Source organism: Pezoporus occidentalis, unplaced genomic scaffold (assembly GCF_034315485.1).
Source record: "Pezoporus occidentalis ecotype Australia unplaced genomic scaffold, CSIRO_AGI_Poc_V1 ctg25, whole genome shotgun sequence".
Lineage (NCBI taxonomy): Eukaryota > Metazoa > Chordata > Aves > Psittaciformes > Psittacidae > Pezoporus > Pezoporus occidentalis.
In genome coordinates, this window is record NW_026914394.1 from 118,436 (window position 1) to 131,905 (window position 13,470).

Here is a 13,470-nt window from a genome sequence, read left to right on the forward strand (position 1 = left end):
CACAGTGTGACTCCCAGCCCCACTGGGGAGAGGATACAGAGTGGATACGCTTGCAGGATGGGGGCAAAGAGCCAACTCCTCTTTCCATCACTGGACCCCTTATGACTTCCTTCCATCTCATGTAAGTCCCAAGCCATAAAGGAGAAGTGGAATCAGATACGAGACCTCAGCCCACAGGAGAAGCAGTGCTGGAGAGGGGAGCTGGTTTTGCACACCCTGAAAATGCCTGTGTGCTCACCACAGTGTGAACTAGGTAAACTGAGACACATGGTGTGGCACCAACAGCGCTTTGCTTCAGTATTTGAGAGATGGGTGAAATGGGACCTGGCCTGCGCACAGACCCATCATCCTGTTTGTCTGTCCCAGACCCACAAATCCCACAGCAGGGTGATTTCTGGCAGCTGGACCTGACCTGTCCTGCTGTGGGCGTTGTCTTGTGAGTGAGGTTTGGGGTGCCAGCACCTCATGCTGTGCAGCAAATGCTGCAGCAACGAATCCTGTGTCAGGGATTTCTGCTGGGAGGAGGGATGGGGTGGGAGGGAGCAGGGAGGGAAGCAGGACTGGCTGCATCCCGGCAGGCTGCTGGGGTGGGACGCAGGAAATCGCCGTTTCAGGCCCATGAGGAAAGGGAGGTACCTGCAGCAACTGGCCTGGGGGGGAACAAGAATTGCCTCCGTGGTGCCTTGGACACGGTTACATTGCCCTTGGCTGTCACCCACGGGCTGGAGCCTGCTGACACCCTGCTTGGGGCAAAGCCTCCCCTGCTCCCCGTGCTCTGGGGCAGGAGCTGAGCCAAGGGCCCCGTTGCAGAGGATTTCAGAGAGCTTCCTGAACCTCCCTGGGCTGGATCCTGCCTCCCAAGGGGTACCTCCCAGCACTGGCATTTTACATACCACCCCAGATCCAAGCGCTTCCTTAATCCTGAGGGATCCGGGTCCTCTCATTTCTCCCTCCAGGCAGCTTTACCCAGATTTGCAGCTTCCCCCCTGCATATCCTCAGCCAGCCCCTGGGGCAGGTTTGCTCTGCTGGAGTTGCAGCTGGTGCTTCCTTCCCCAGTCACCAGAGGGACCATCCACCCTTTCCCTCCTCCTCCTCCTCTTCCTTGGTGGCTGCAGCCCCATCCTTTGCAGGAGCTCACCGGGTGAGGGGGAAATCCCACTCCTGAGGGGGTCAGGGCTGTCACCCCAATGCCAGGGAGCTCACCCACACCCCATTGCGTTGCCTGGGCACTGTATGTACAGCCCATAGCAATGCCATGCAGCCGCCCTGAGAAGCATCCCTGCAACCGAGCCAACTTGGCAGCTGGGTTCAGCACCACTGCTCCTGATGCTGCTCAGCATCCCTGAATACTGTGAGGGTGGGGGGACACTGAGACCAGGCCAGGTCTGAGTATAGTGGAGGACAGAGATGCCACAGATTCTCTGGGCTCCTGTTACATTTTACCATTCTCACAGGGGGGAAAGAAGTTTCCTGGTATCTAGATGGGATTTCCCTTGGCGCGACTTGCATCAGGTGCCTGTCCTGCTTTCACTGTACGCTTCCTAAAGACCCTGGGTCTCTTTTCCTGCAATTCCATTTAAATAGCAGCAGGCAGCCTTCCCTTGCCCAGGCTGGGCAGGTTGTTGATGTCAAACCACACTCCCTCCCGCTGCTCCAGCGCCGTAAGGGGAAAACCCCATTTTCCATGCTCTGCATCTCCACAGACCCCAGCTGCAGGTGGATGGGGGCTGCTCCCGGGCTCCATCTTTCCTGGAGAGGTGATGCCTTGGTGGGACTCAGGCTGCGGGGTCCGTCCATGCCCCAAACCCAGCCTAAGTTCTCTCCTGGAGGCAGGCAGAGCAGGAGCGGAGCCGGCAGCTCTCAGCCCTCGCTGATCCCCTCTGTGCCTCTGCAGGGGTCCGGGGGCAGGCCCGGGGCAGGTCCCCCGGTCTCTCCATCCATGGGCTGCTTCCAGACTGTGCTCCTGACTCAGCTCCGCCCAGTTTGCTCCTCCATCGGAAAGCCAACGCTGCCCCATGACGCTGCCTGTGCTCCGGGAGCCCTGGGTCCCTGGTGGAAACAGGCAGCTTTCCCCAGGGAGCAGCAGCCCCCGCCCGAGCCGTGTTCGCTGCCGGGTGGTGGGTTTGCAGGTGCTTCCCCTGCAAGAGCTGGAAACCCGAGGAGAAAAGCAGACAGATCTGGGTTGTTTCCGCTGTGTCTTGCAGGTTTGCTCAGCTTTTCTGCAGCACAAAATAGGGGGCTCATTCCTGTGTGCTATAGTGGGATGTGCTGTGGAGAACGGGGCTGTTTGGCCATGGGTGTTCATGCAAAACTCTCTGCATATTCAGGAGCACTTTGAGCATCAGTGACAAGAGCCTTGAGCTGCGCTGGGGGAAACTGAGGCACGGAGCAAGGGATTTGCTCACAGTCACCGTGTGGGAGTATGAGCAGCGGGATCTGCTTTTGAAGGGCTTTTGCAATGCTGCTGCTCCAGGCTCATGGGGGGCTGTGGGTTTGCAGCCACCTTGGGGAGAGATGATCCGCATCCTGCCATGACCTGTTTCAGGTGACACAGGCTTGTCCTGCTTATGGCCATGAGAGAGCAGCACCGCTATGGCACACTGCCCAGGAACCATCATTACCTTGGCCAGCCCAGCCAGGCCACCCCTCAACACCAGAGCCACCAGGACTCAGCGCCCAGGCACTGAGGAGCCAGGATGGAAGTCCCTACTGGAACAGTCCTGCAGGTTCCCAGTCTTGGACTGGCAGCTATGGGGAACCGATCCTTCAGGGTTCTTTGAGGGCTGCTGGAGCTGGGCTAGAGCCAGGGCAAAGTGTGGCCAAGGGCCACCTGACCATGGGATAGCCTGGCTGGGAGCTCACCTGCACCTTCCACTGTCCCCTGTGTCCCCAGCACCCCACCTGGGGTGGACTGTGACCCCTCTCCTCAGCCCCTGGCACAGAGTGAAAGGTTCTGCCTGCATCCAGGTTTGTTGGGGTGAGGGGCTGGGCCCACAGCGAACGCATTGGGCTTTGCATCCTACCCTGGATTTTGCCTTCCTGGGGGGTGTAACTGTGGGGTCCGCAGGGGTTTGTGTGACACAGGCTGACCATCCCTGTGAGGGGAGATGTCCTGTGAGTGTGTATTTACAGAGGTGTGTGCGGAGGGGACTCTGCGTGTCCTGGGAGAGAGGGGAGGGAGCTGAGGAGGGGTCTTGGTGTGTCTGTAGGGGATCCCTGTGTCAAGGAGGGGCTGATTGTCTGTGGGGGTCTCTGTATCTAGGAGAGGCACGCATCCACTGAGGTGCTCTGGGTGTACGGGGGGACTCTGTACAGTGGAGACAGCAGGGCCGTGGCTGGGTTCCACCCCCGCGGCTCAAGGCTGGCAAAAGTGTCCCAATGGGCACATAAAACTCAGGTCGCCGCTCCTCATTTTCCGTGCTGCGGCCGCTTTAAGAGCCGAGCGGGGCCGCCCGGGGGCGGAGCTCCGGCGGGTGACGTCAGCGCGCCCATTGATAAAACCGGCGGGATTCCCGCGGCGGCGGCAGAAGCAGGGGTAGCGCGGGGCGGTGGGGCCACGTGTGCGGGTTCCGGTGCTGGCGGTGGAGCAGCCTCAGCCATGGAGCCCGCCGGCCTGTTTCCCCCTTTCCCCGCCGTCTGCCCCCCGCCACCGCCCGCTCACACCCCGGTACCCCCGCCCCGCGCCGCCGAGACCACCCGCATCATCACCGACCCCATCTCCGGCCGCTCCTACTGCAAGGGCCGCCTGCTGGGAAAGGTACCGGGGAGCGGGGAAGGGGAGGGTGTGAGGTGCTGGGAGCCGCGGACCGGTGCGAGGAGGGGGCTACGCGGCTGCTCGATCCCCACCTCGGGGTCGTCCGGTGCTGGTTGCGGCCCCCTCGGCTGCCCCCGCCGCCTCCACCGGCCTCGCCTCTGCCGGTGGGCCCGCAGCAGCGCTGGAAGGGGTGAATCACCGGCTGGCTGCGTGCCTCGCCGGTTATCGGAGGCGCATCGGTTTCGGGGCGCCCCGCGGGGCCTGCGTGGGCCGCGAGTGCCCCGGTTCCCAGCGGTGCCGGCCCGCGCCGCTCCGCCGCACGCAACTTTTGTTCCCGCTGCCGGCGCTGTGTGTAGGAGGCGGGTGCCGGTTCCCAGCCCGGCCCGGGCGGCTGAGTGTGCAGATTGGAGGTGACATCACGGCAGGAAAAACCTGTCTCCACGGGGCTGCCTTTCGGTGGCCTCCGGTCCCCGGGCTTCCTGCCCCGCGCAGGACTTTCCAGATCGATCCGTCATGTGGAAAGATGAGGAGCTCGGCCATGGTGGGAGGGAAAAATGGCCCTGGAGGTTTTACAGGAACTGGGTGAAGAAAATCCCTGGTTGAGAGCATCACAGTTCAGATCTTAGTGGGCGACACAGCAGGAGGGAGCGTGTGACGCTTGCCGGGCTGTGCTGCAAGGGAATGGAGGAGGAGGAGGAGGAGGCAGCTTGTGAGCAGGCAGGGGCGAAGAGCTGTCTCTCACCCATCCATAACCACCTCTTCCCTTGCAGGGTGGCTTTGCACGATGCTATGAAATGACAGATCTCTCTAGCAACAAAACCTATGCCGTGAAGGTCATTCCTCACAGCCGGGTGGCTAAACCCCATCAGCGGGAGAAGGTGGGTGCTGTGGGGCTGGTGAAGTGGTGGGCTGGTGGGACACAGAGTGGGCCCTGTACTTACCTGGTACTGCTGCTCCCTTTCAGATCACCAACGAGATCGAGCTGCACCGGGACTTGCACCACAAGCACATTGTCAAGTTCTCCCACTACTTTGAGGACTCAGAGAGCATCTACATATTCCTGGAGCACTGCAGTAGGAAGGTGAGCACTGGTGTGGCCTTGTCAAAGGATCTCCTAAACAGAGCCATAGCTGGTTGGAGCAGCCCTTATCTGAGGTGCTTTGCTAGCATTCCCCTTCTCCTGGGCTGCCTCCTCTGTCACACCCTCTGAGCTCAGCCATAAGCTGTGTGGTTTTGCGTGGCATCAGGGACGCTGTTGGCTGCCTGTCCATACTGGCAGCCCATAGCTCCTGGTGGGGCCCCCATAAATCCAGTGGTTCTCCTGGCTCTGCTGAGCAACCTCAGCTTCGTGTGGAGTTTGCTGAGGTCATGGCTGTGGAAGAAGGATTATTTGTGGATGTGCAACTTCTGGAAGAACTGGATTTGACCCTGCCTGCCCCATGCCTAGTCAGCAGGGCTGCCTGTTCTCCCTGCCTCCCATCACCAAGCTGCCTTCTCTCCCTCTGCAGTCCCTGGCCCACATCTGGAAGGCCCGCCACACACTGCTGGAGCCTGAAGTGCGCTATTACCTCAAACAGATCATCTCAGGCTTAAAATATCTTCACCTCAAGGGCATCCTGCACAGAGACCTCAAGCTTGGTGAGTGCTGTGGTTGGGACAGGGTGCCACGTGGGGAGCGAGGTGCCCCAGAGAGACTTGTGGTGACACATCACCCTTGAATTGCAGGTAACTTCTTCATCAATGAGAACATGGAGCTGAAGGTGGGGGACTTTGGGCTAGCTGCTTGCCAGGATACCTCTGACCAGAAGAAAAAGTAGGTTTAAGGCTTCCCTATTCCGGAGCTCTCTGAGGTTTTTTCCCCTTCCTCCTATGGCTTCCTGGGAGGGTAGAGGGATGAGTGGTCGTCCCTGGCCTGGGGAGGGGAAGCCTTAGGGTCCCTTCCTGGTGTGGGGGAGTGATTCCTGCCCCAACTGCAGGCAAGGCGAGGGGCCTGGGGGCTTTGTGGCTCCTCCAGGAGGGAGCTTGCAGGCATCGGGGAGAACAATGTGCTGACTATGGCTATTGTGCCTGCCCGGCTGCCCTGCCGGCTGCGCAGGGCCGGGACACAAAGGCTCTGTTCCTCCCCGGCTCTAGGACAAGCTCTTCCCAACGGCTCCCCAGGACCAGCTGCTCCTGGGAGCTGGAGAGGGGGGAGTCTGTATGGGGCTGCTTGTCGGTGGAGGGAGCTTTGGGCCACAAAGCAAAGTGAAATGGGGGGATGGTCTGCAAGCTAAATCCCAGGGCTTAGAGCAGAGAAGGGTGTCTGCGAGGGGATGCACTGACCTGGCGTTTTGCCCCATAGGACAATATGTGGGACCCCCAACTACCTGGCCCCAGAAGTGCTGCTGAGGCAGGGCCATGGGCCAGAGTCGGATGTATGGTCTCTGGGCTGTGTCATGTAAGTCTGTGCTGCTGGGTTGGGAAGGGTCCAAGCAGGGGAGAGCTGGGCTGTGGAGCAGCCCCAATGAGGAAGTCCCCTTGTGCTCTGCCTTGTGGCTTTGCAGTGGTTGCCCAACAAAAGGCAAGGGGAGGGTAGAGAGTGGCTGGATCCTGCCCAGCTCTGCTCTGGTGTGGGTGCTGCCAGTCATGCCGGGATGCCTGTCAGGGGCTGTGCATGCAGGGTAGCAAAGGGCAGGTGCTCTTGTGCTGTGCTCAGCTCCGGTTCAAAGCACTGCCCTGTGAACCTGGTAAACAATGGAAAACCTTAGTGTCTGGTGGCAGCTGCTGCTCTGTTTGTTTGGGGAGCAATTGCTTAAGTGCATCCAGCCCTTTGCCTGGCTGCTGCCTGCAGGCTTCCTGCTCCGCTTTCCACCCCATCGGCCATGCAGGGCTGGGAGCGATGGTGGCAGAAGGTGGCCTTTGCCTGCCAGCCCCCTCTCCCTCCCCAGTGCTCCTTGCCTGTTGCTCTAAACAGTTGCTAGGAGGAAGCATGGCCGGATGTCAGCAGGGCAGCCCAGGGTGGAAGTGGTGCTCCCAGCCAGGTGTGGCGGCCAAATGCCAATGACTTCCTTGCTTTAAGTGCTGCTGAGTCACAAGCCTGGTGGGGATGTGACAGTGGCACGTGTATCCCCTCCCAGGTACACCCTGCTGTGTGGGAACCCTCCCTTTGAGACCTCTGATCTCAAGGAGACGTACAGGTGTATCAAGCAAGTAGAGTACACCCTCCCTGTCTTCCTCTCCCTGCCCGCCAAGCACCTCATCGCCGGCATCCTCAGACGCAACCCTAAGGACCGCTTCACCCTTGAGGAGATCTTGGACCATGAGTTCTTCAAGGTGAGTGTGTTGGGGTTTGGTCCTGACCCTTCTCCAAGTGGAGTGAGGCTTTTCGGGCTGTGTTGTGCTGTCCTTGGAGCCCAAGTCTCAGTCCTTCAAAGGAAGTAGCTGATGTCCTACCCAAATGCCAGCGAGGGGAACTGAGGGATCTGGTGTGCTCCCGCTGCCTTGTCCCTATAGCATGGGTTGTTTCCTGCACTGATGCCATTCCTAGGGCCAAGGCTTGGAGGAAATGCAAGCTGGCTGTCAGGAGGGTTGTGAGTGACTGTGGTCAGCCCAGGGCAGCTGCTCTGCCTGAAGCACGTGGGCTATGGAAACCAAACCTCTGCCTTGACCTCCCTGCAGGGCTACACGCCTGAGAAACTCCCTCCCAGCAGCTGTGTGATGGCTCCAGAGCTGAATCCCCCCAACCCAGCAAAGAGTCTCTTTGCTAAAGTCACCAAGACCCTCTTTGGGAAGAAGAAACCCAAAGGTGAGTCCTGGTGCTAGCCCAGGTGACCTTTCCTCCAGGGAGAAGTGGGTTCTGCCTCCTGGAGAGACCTCCTGATGGGTCTCTGTGGACCCCCTGCCTGAGGCCATCATAAGCTGTGCTTGCCCTCCTGCCTTTCTGGCACCGGTGGCCTGGCATGGGTGTGCGCTTCGAGAGCGGATGCGGTGCTGAAACCCATGGGAGCAGTTCCTCCTGGAAGCCCTCTGTTGCATGAGAACTAGGAAGTGAAAGTGGGAGGCAGCTGCCTGATGCTGTGCTCACCACCATGGGCAGATGAGGGAGAGCTGAGCAAATGGGAGGGGTGGCTGTGATGTCCCCATCCCCTGTGCTCATCACTTCCTTTCTCCTCAGCCAAGAAGGGCTCTTTGGAAGACAAGGATGACATCTCCAAGCTGGTCACTGGGCTGATGAAGACCTCAATCTGCCGGCAGATGAGCTATAAAACTGTGGAAGGGAATGAGGTGAGAACACCCCTGAGCCCATGCACACCCTCCTTTTGGGTGGGGGGGAGCAAGTGGAACAGTGATAAAGCCAAGTCTCTCCACAGGCCGCCCCTGTATCATGCCGCAGTGCCAGCTCTAGCCCCGTGGAGACAGTGGTGGAGGAGACATCTCACAAGTCTGCATCCCCTTCCATCCGAGGGACGATGGCCAGCAGCTGTGAGGGTGAGCAATACCTGCCTGGGCCACCCCAGCCTGCCCCAGGCTTCCTGTGCTGCCCTGGCTGATAGTGGGGCTGGCTGACTCAGCCTGTCATCTTCTGCCCGCAGCCTTTGAAGACTGCATCACTACCTCTGCCATCATTGAGTCGGCTGTCCGGCTCCTGCGGACCTGCCTCTCCTCCATGCCCCCAGGTAAACCGGTTGGTCCACTCTGGGATGGGGCAGGGAGCTGTGCATCCCCTTCCCCATGGGATGAAGGCATGGCTGCTATTCGGGTACTGTTAGAGGTGGGCAGGGGTTGTCTTCCTGCTCTGCTCATCCCTTCGCTTTTCCACCAGCGGGGAAAAATCCGGCTTCCCTGGCCCGCCACGAGCACTTTGTCTGGGTGAGCAAGTGGGTGGATTACTCCAACAAGTATGGCTTTGGCTACCAGCTCTCCAACCGTAGCATTGGGGTCCTCTTCAACAATGGCACGCACATGACTCTTTCCCCCAACCACAGGTAAGTGGTGGGGAAGGGGATGGTGTCTCTGGGGAAGCCCCTGCTGTAGGAAGGGGCAAGGGGAGGCAGTGCCAGGGTGGGTTTGGTGCTGGGTGGCCCCAGAGCTCATCATGGTCTGCTCCTTCCCAGGACTGTGCATTACAACCCAACCAGCAGCAAACACCTTGTGTTCTCTGTGGCCGCTATCCCTGAGCAGCTGCAGGGGCAGATGAGTGTCTTGCGCTATTTTGCGTCCTACATGGAGCAGCATCTCATGAAGGTGGGTGAGAGTTGTGTGTTGAAGGCTGTGTGTATGCTGGTGACAGCATTCCCATGTATGGGACCAGTGGCTTAATGAAGACTCTTCTCTCTAAGGGAGGTGACTTGCCCAGCATAGATGACCTTGGGCAGCCGGCCCTGCTCCTCCTGCAGTGGGTGAAGACTGACCAAGCCTTGCTCATGCTCTTCAGCAATGGCACCCTGCAGGTATGTGTGGGGCACAGTGGAGGTGCCCAGACCCCCATGGGGAGGAGGGGACTTGTGGCATCTGTTAGATCTTGTCTGCCACAGCCCACAGGCACAGTCCAGCTGTGGGTGCAGCATGCTGCTCCAGTGCCCAAAGCTGCTGGTCACAGCTTGTGCAGCCTGTGAGGGACATGATGCTTCAGTCGGCCACTTGTGTCTGCCCTGATGTTGGGGCTGGTGCATTCCTGCCATAGGGCATGGAGCAGGGATGCTCTTGGGCAGGTTGGGGAGGAGGAACGGGTTGAGGCAGGAAGCGTGGCTCCATCCTGGCTCCCGACATGCCGCGGGAAGCATGGGTTAAACCAAGTCCAACCTGTCTCCTAGGTGAACTTCTACAATGACCACACCAAGGTGATCATTAGCAAGCCTGACCACTCCTGCCTTGTCACCTACATCAACCGGGAGCGAAATTCCTACACCTACAAGCTGTGCAGCATCCAGGAGCTGGGCTGCTCTCCTGAGCTCCACCACCGCCTCAGATACATCCTCAAGCTCCTCCAAGAACGTGCTGAAGCCTAGTGTGGGACCTTGGGGGAACCCTTGCTGGACATAAAGGTCTCCCCCTCCCCTCCCATGGGATGGGAGGGATGTTGTGGTGCTGGCTGCCTGCCTGGGCACCCTGTATCCCGGTGCTCAGATGGACTCTGGACTAAAGACTCGTGGATGTGGTTACAGCAGCAGGTCTGGACATCCTTGCTGCTCTCTGGCTCTGGGCAATCGCTGTGTTCTCACTGGTAGCTCCTGCTCTTGTTGTGCTGGTCTCGGTGGGGTGGACTGGGGTGGCACAGGGAGGGAGGTGGTAGGCGAGTGCCCCACGGCCAGCTTTGGCCTCGAGGCTTTTGGCTGCTGTGGGGTAGGAAAAACCCCTTCCCAGGGGTGGACAGGGGTGAAGGTTGCTGCCTGCCCTGCCAGGGGCTCTGTGGGCTGGTGTGTGCCACTCCACAACTGCTACACTAAGGAAAGTGGGCCCAACGAGCGCCGTCTGCTCCTAAATTGTGAATTGTCTGGTGCAACCTGATGTTTTGATAAGGGGGGGGGGGGGGGATATGGAATTCAGGGGCTTGCCTGGAGGAGCCCTCATCTTGCTGAGACCCAGGGAAGTTTCTTGTTTCGAGGCAGTCTCTGCCATGTGGGACTATTTATGTATCTTATTTATATGGAATTATTTATTTTCCTGTTGGACTGTCCCTGTGCAGCTCCCCTGTCTTTGACTCACCTAAATAAAAATCTATTTGTGTAAGGGCAAACTGTGTTTGACTTGCTTGGAGCTTGGGCACCAAAGGGCTTAATCTTCATCCTTGTTCTAAGGCTGTTACTACCTGCCAGGCAGGACCCCTATTGCTGCTGCTGGGGGACAAGGTCAGGGATGCAGGATGGAGGGGAGGAGCCTGTCTGGTACCTCCACTGTTGCTGTGGATGGTGGGAGGGGCAGAATTAGCTGTTGCTGGTGCCTGTGGAGCTCTGGAGCTGCCTCGGTGTCTCCTTGCTGCTGCCAAAGTCTCATTCTCAACTGCCACTGCACTTGGACCAAACCCACCCGCTCTCAAGGTGTTGCTGAGATGCAGGAGGCAGGGGCTGAGGCCCAGGGGTTGGTGGGTTGCCAGGGTCCCTGCCCTGTGAGAGCTCATGTGATGGGATATGAGCTGGGACTGGAGCCAGGAAAAAGGAGGAATTTAATGTGCTCCATGAACTTGTTTCGAAGGTAATTTGTCACCTCCTTCCCCATCACTGTGTAATTGATCCGCCTGGGAGCGGCTTGTGCTGTGGGAAGCAGCCTGGGCTGTTCCCTATAGCATTGCCTTGGGCAGACTCCGCTCCCAGGGTAATGCAGCCCTTTGGGTTGCCTTTGCTGTAGCTTGGGTCTTGTAAACTGGGCTAGTGAAAGCTATGGTGTGGCTGTGAGCCCAGGCTGGGGACTAGTGAGCATCAGGGCACTGAGGTGCACCCACCCCTTGATCCTTGCGTGCATCATGAGGAAAGACTGCAGGTATGAGCCAGAGCTGGTGCAAGCCTCTTTATTTCAGCAGCACTACAGCACTGAGTGGAGGGAGAGGCAGGTCCTACTCAAAGTAGACCCCATGCACTGTGGCCACAGCAAAGAGGGATGCACTGGAGAAGGTGGTGGAGGCAAAGCTGTCACTCTCGGGGTCCCACAGTGCCTGGCTGGCCACCAGCAGGCTCTGCTGTGCCTGCTGCCCCAACAGCACGTGGCAGACCAGCTTGTACCGGGGTGGCACCACGTCCTTTGCTCTGCTCTGCAGCATCTCAACCAGGTTCTGGGCTAGCAGCGCACTGCTCTGTGGTGTGTAGACCATGGTCTCAAGGGCACCTGTCAAGGCTCCCTCCAGCACTCGCTGCACCCGCCCTGCATTGAACTTGCAGCCTTCATCTGGTCCTATCCTGTAAGTGTTCTCCAGGCGGGTCTTGAGGATGGGCTGGAACAGGGGCAACCCAGAAAAGCTCACGCGGCTGTGGAGCATCCAGGGGCCGATGGAGGGGCGCCTGCCCCCCGGGGCTGCCCCCAGCGAGCTGCGGCGGCTGGCCAGGGCTGCTGGCAGGGTGCTGAGGATGGAGCTGCGGCGGGAGAGCAGGAGCGGCGGTTTGCCTTCCTCTGTGCCCCGTGCATGGGGCTGGGACCCACGGCGGGTGGTTCGGAGCGGGTGGGCTTCGGTGTTGTCTGCAGCTATCGCCTGTGCTGGCACGGACACCTCTGCGAAGGGCTGCTCAGCCATCTGGGTGGCCTGGAAAGGGGGGTGTCAGGAGGAGGTAGGTTGTCCCACAGGTTGTTCACCCCATCTCTGCTTTGCCTATCTCTGACCCCTGCAATCCCATGGTAAGGGGCTGGGGGGACCACGGTAGCTGCCTTGCCTTCTCTAGCACCACCCTCCCCAGCAGCCACCACTGACCCACTGCATCCCAGGTCCACCCAGCCCTCAGCTCTCCCATCTCCAGCCTGTCCCCTGGCACAGGGGAGCAGCTCCTTCTGCTCCAGCCTCCCTGTCCCACGCTTACCGCTAGCCCTGCTCCTGCCCTGCAGGGGTAAACCCAGGGGACTTGTTTCCAGCCAGTGTTGTGCTCCTGGCTGCCCAGGACCAACCTTGGCAGGGACAAACCTGTTGTGCTCCTACAGTGTGTTGCTATGTGATACTGCAGCTCTCCAGGGCTGCTCTGGGGCACGGCTCCTGTAACTCCTTGTTTCCTGGTCTCTGGACAGCTGCAGTCACTCCGGGCATTCCGACGTTGGCTGCTCCCTGCCAGCCCCCAAAAACTGTTTCCCTGTGTTAAATGTGTGAAGGAAGAGCAAGGAGGGGTGGAGAATAGCCACTGTGATTGATGCTTTGCACCCCAGCTATGGGCTGCACCTCCAACAGCTTGATCTTTGCACCGTTTAGGTCCTTTTCTCCCTGTATCAAGGGAGACTATGGGCAGATGGGCACCCACTGAGCAGAGCCCTGGCCCGAGGGCAGGTTTGCTGGGGATTCCCAGCCCTGAGGGGGTTTCTCTCCACTGTCGGAGCCCAGCCCAGCTGGTACACCACCGCCACCCCATCAATGTGCCTTTGTTTGGCTCGGCTGCCAAGCTGTTTGAGGAAAGACGAGATGGCTTTTGTGTTTCTATCTCCCATCAGAGGTATTTATAGCCTGCCGCTGACTAGCGCTGCCAAGCGCTGGCAGCTGGACCCTGCTCCCTCGGGCTGCTGCTGTGGGCCCTGTGCTTCCTTCTGCATTCCACTACCACTGATAGGCAAAGACGGGTCCCTCTGCAGGCACCCCCATCGTGTTCCTTGGGTCCAGCCAGGCTTGGGAGACAGGGGACTGGGCATCCTCTGGTGCAGTGCCTGAGTGAGGCTGGTTATGCTTTTTTTTTGCCTGTGCTCTCGTGTCCTAAGCAGACAGGGGAGTCGCAGGGCTTTGACCTGAAGCATCAGCAGGAAAGATTACTTTTGCTGTTTAGGGGCTCGATCTCCCAGTGCAGGGCACTCAGCCATGCCCAGCAGCTTTCCATGGGGGCTGTGCATATAAAGGTGGTGGTGATCTTTGTGCATTGATCATGCACATGTTTTGCCCTTCCCAAAAATCCCATCTGCCTGTGTCCCTTCACCCCCATCCGCCCCATCCAGGGGCTTCTCTGCAGCAAAGCCACTGGCTGGGGGGGGACGGGACGACCCGCCCCGGTGCTGGTTCGCTGCTGTGAGCCACATCAGGGTTAGGGTATCGCCACGCGGACCGAGCCATCCAAATCCCGCC

At 59.4% G+C, this 13,470-nt stretch overlaps 2 protein-coding genes across 3 annotated transcripts; one reads left to right on the forward strand and one right to left on the reverse strand.

Moving 5' to 3' along the window:
• Positions 1–3,521: 3,521 nt before the first annotated feature.
• On the forward strand, positions 3,522–9,900 carry PLK3 (polo like kinase 3). The gene is made up of 15 exons (XM_062622924.1): positions 3,522–3,758; positions 4,526–4,633; positions 4,720–4,836; positions 5,264–5,393; positions 5,481–5,568; positions 6,097–6,192; positions 6,872–7,067; positions 7,413–7,539; positions 7,909–8,018; positions 8,105–8,222; positions 8,327–8,410; positions 8,557–8,719; positions 8,849–8,978; positions 9,074–9,184; positions 9,548–9,900. Exons 1-15 carry the CDS (start codon positions 3,600–3,602, stop codon positions 9,740–9,742), a joined length of 1,932 nt encoding a protein of 643 aa, XP_062478908.1. The 5' UTR covers positions 3,522–3,599; the 3' UTR covers positions 9,743–9,900.
• A 1,323-nt stretch (positions 9,901–11,223) lies between these two features.
• On the reverse strand, positions 11,224–13,004 carry DYNLT4 (dynein light chain Tctex-type 4). Of its 2 annotated transcripts, none has more exons than XM_062622927.1 (2): positions 12,236–13,004; positions 11,224–11,964 (listed from the first exon to the last, which is right to left on the reverse strand). In XM_062622927.1, the coding sequence occupies exons 1-2, from the start codon at positions 12,770–12,772 to the stop codon at positions 11,284–11,286; spliced, it is 1,218 nt and encodes a 405-aa protein (XP_062478911.1). In that variant the 5' UTR covers positions 12,773–13,004; the 3' UTR covers positions 11,224–11,283. The 2 variants fall into 2 exon arrangements, with proteins under 2 accessions (XP_062478911.1, XP_062478912.1); XM_062622928.1 differs by lacking the exon at positions 12,236–13,004 and adding an exon at positions 12,130–12,216.
• Positions 13,005–13,470: the final 466 nt, after the last annotated feature.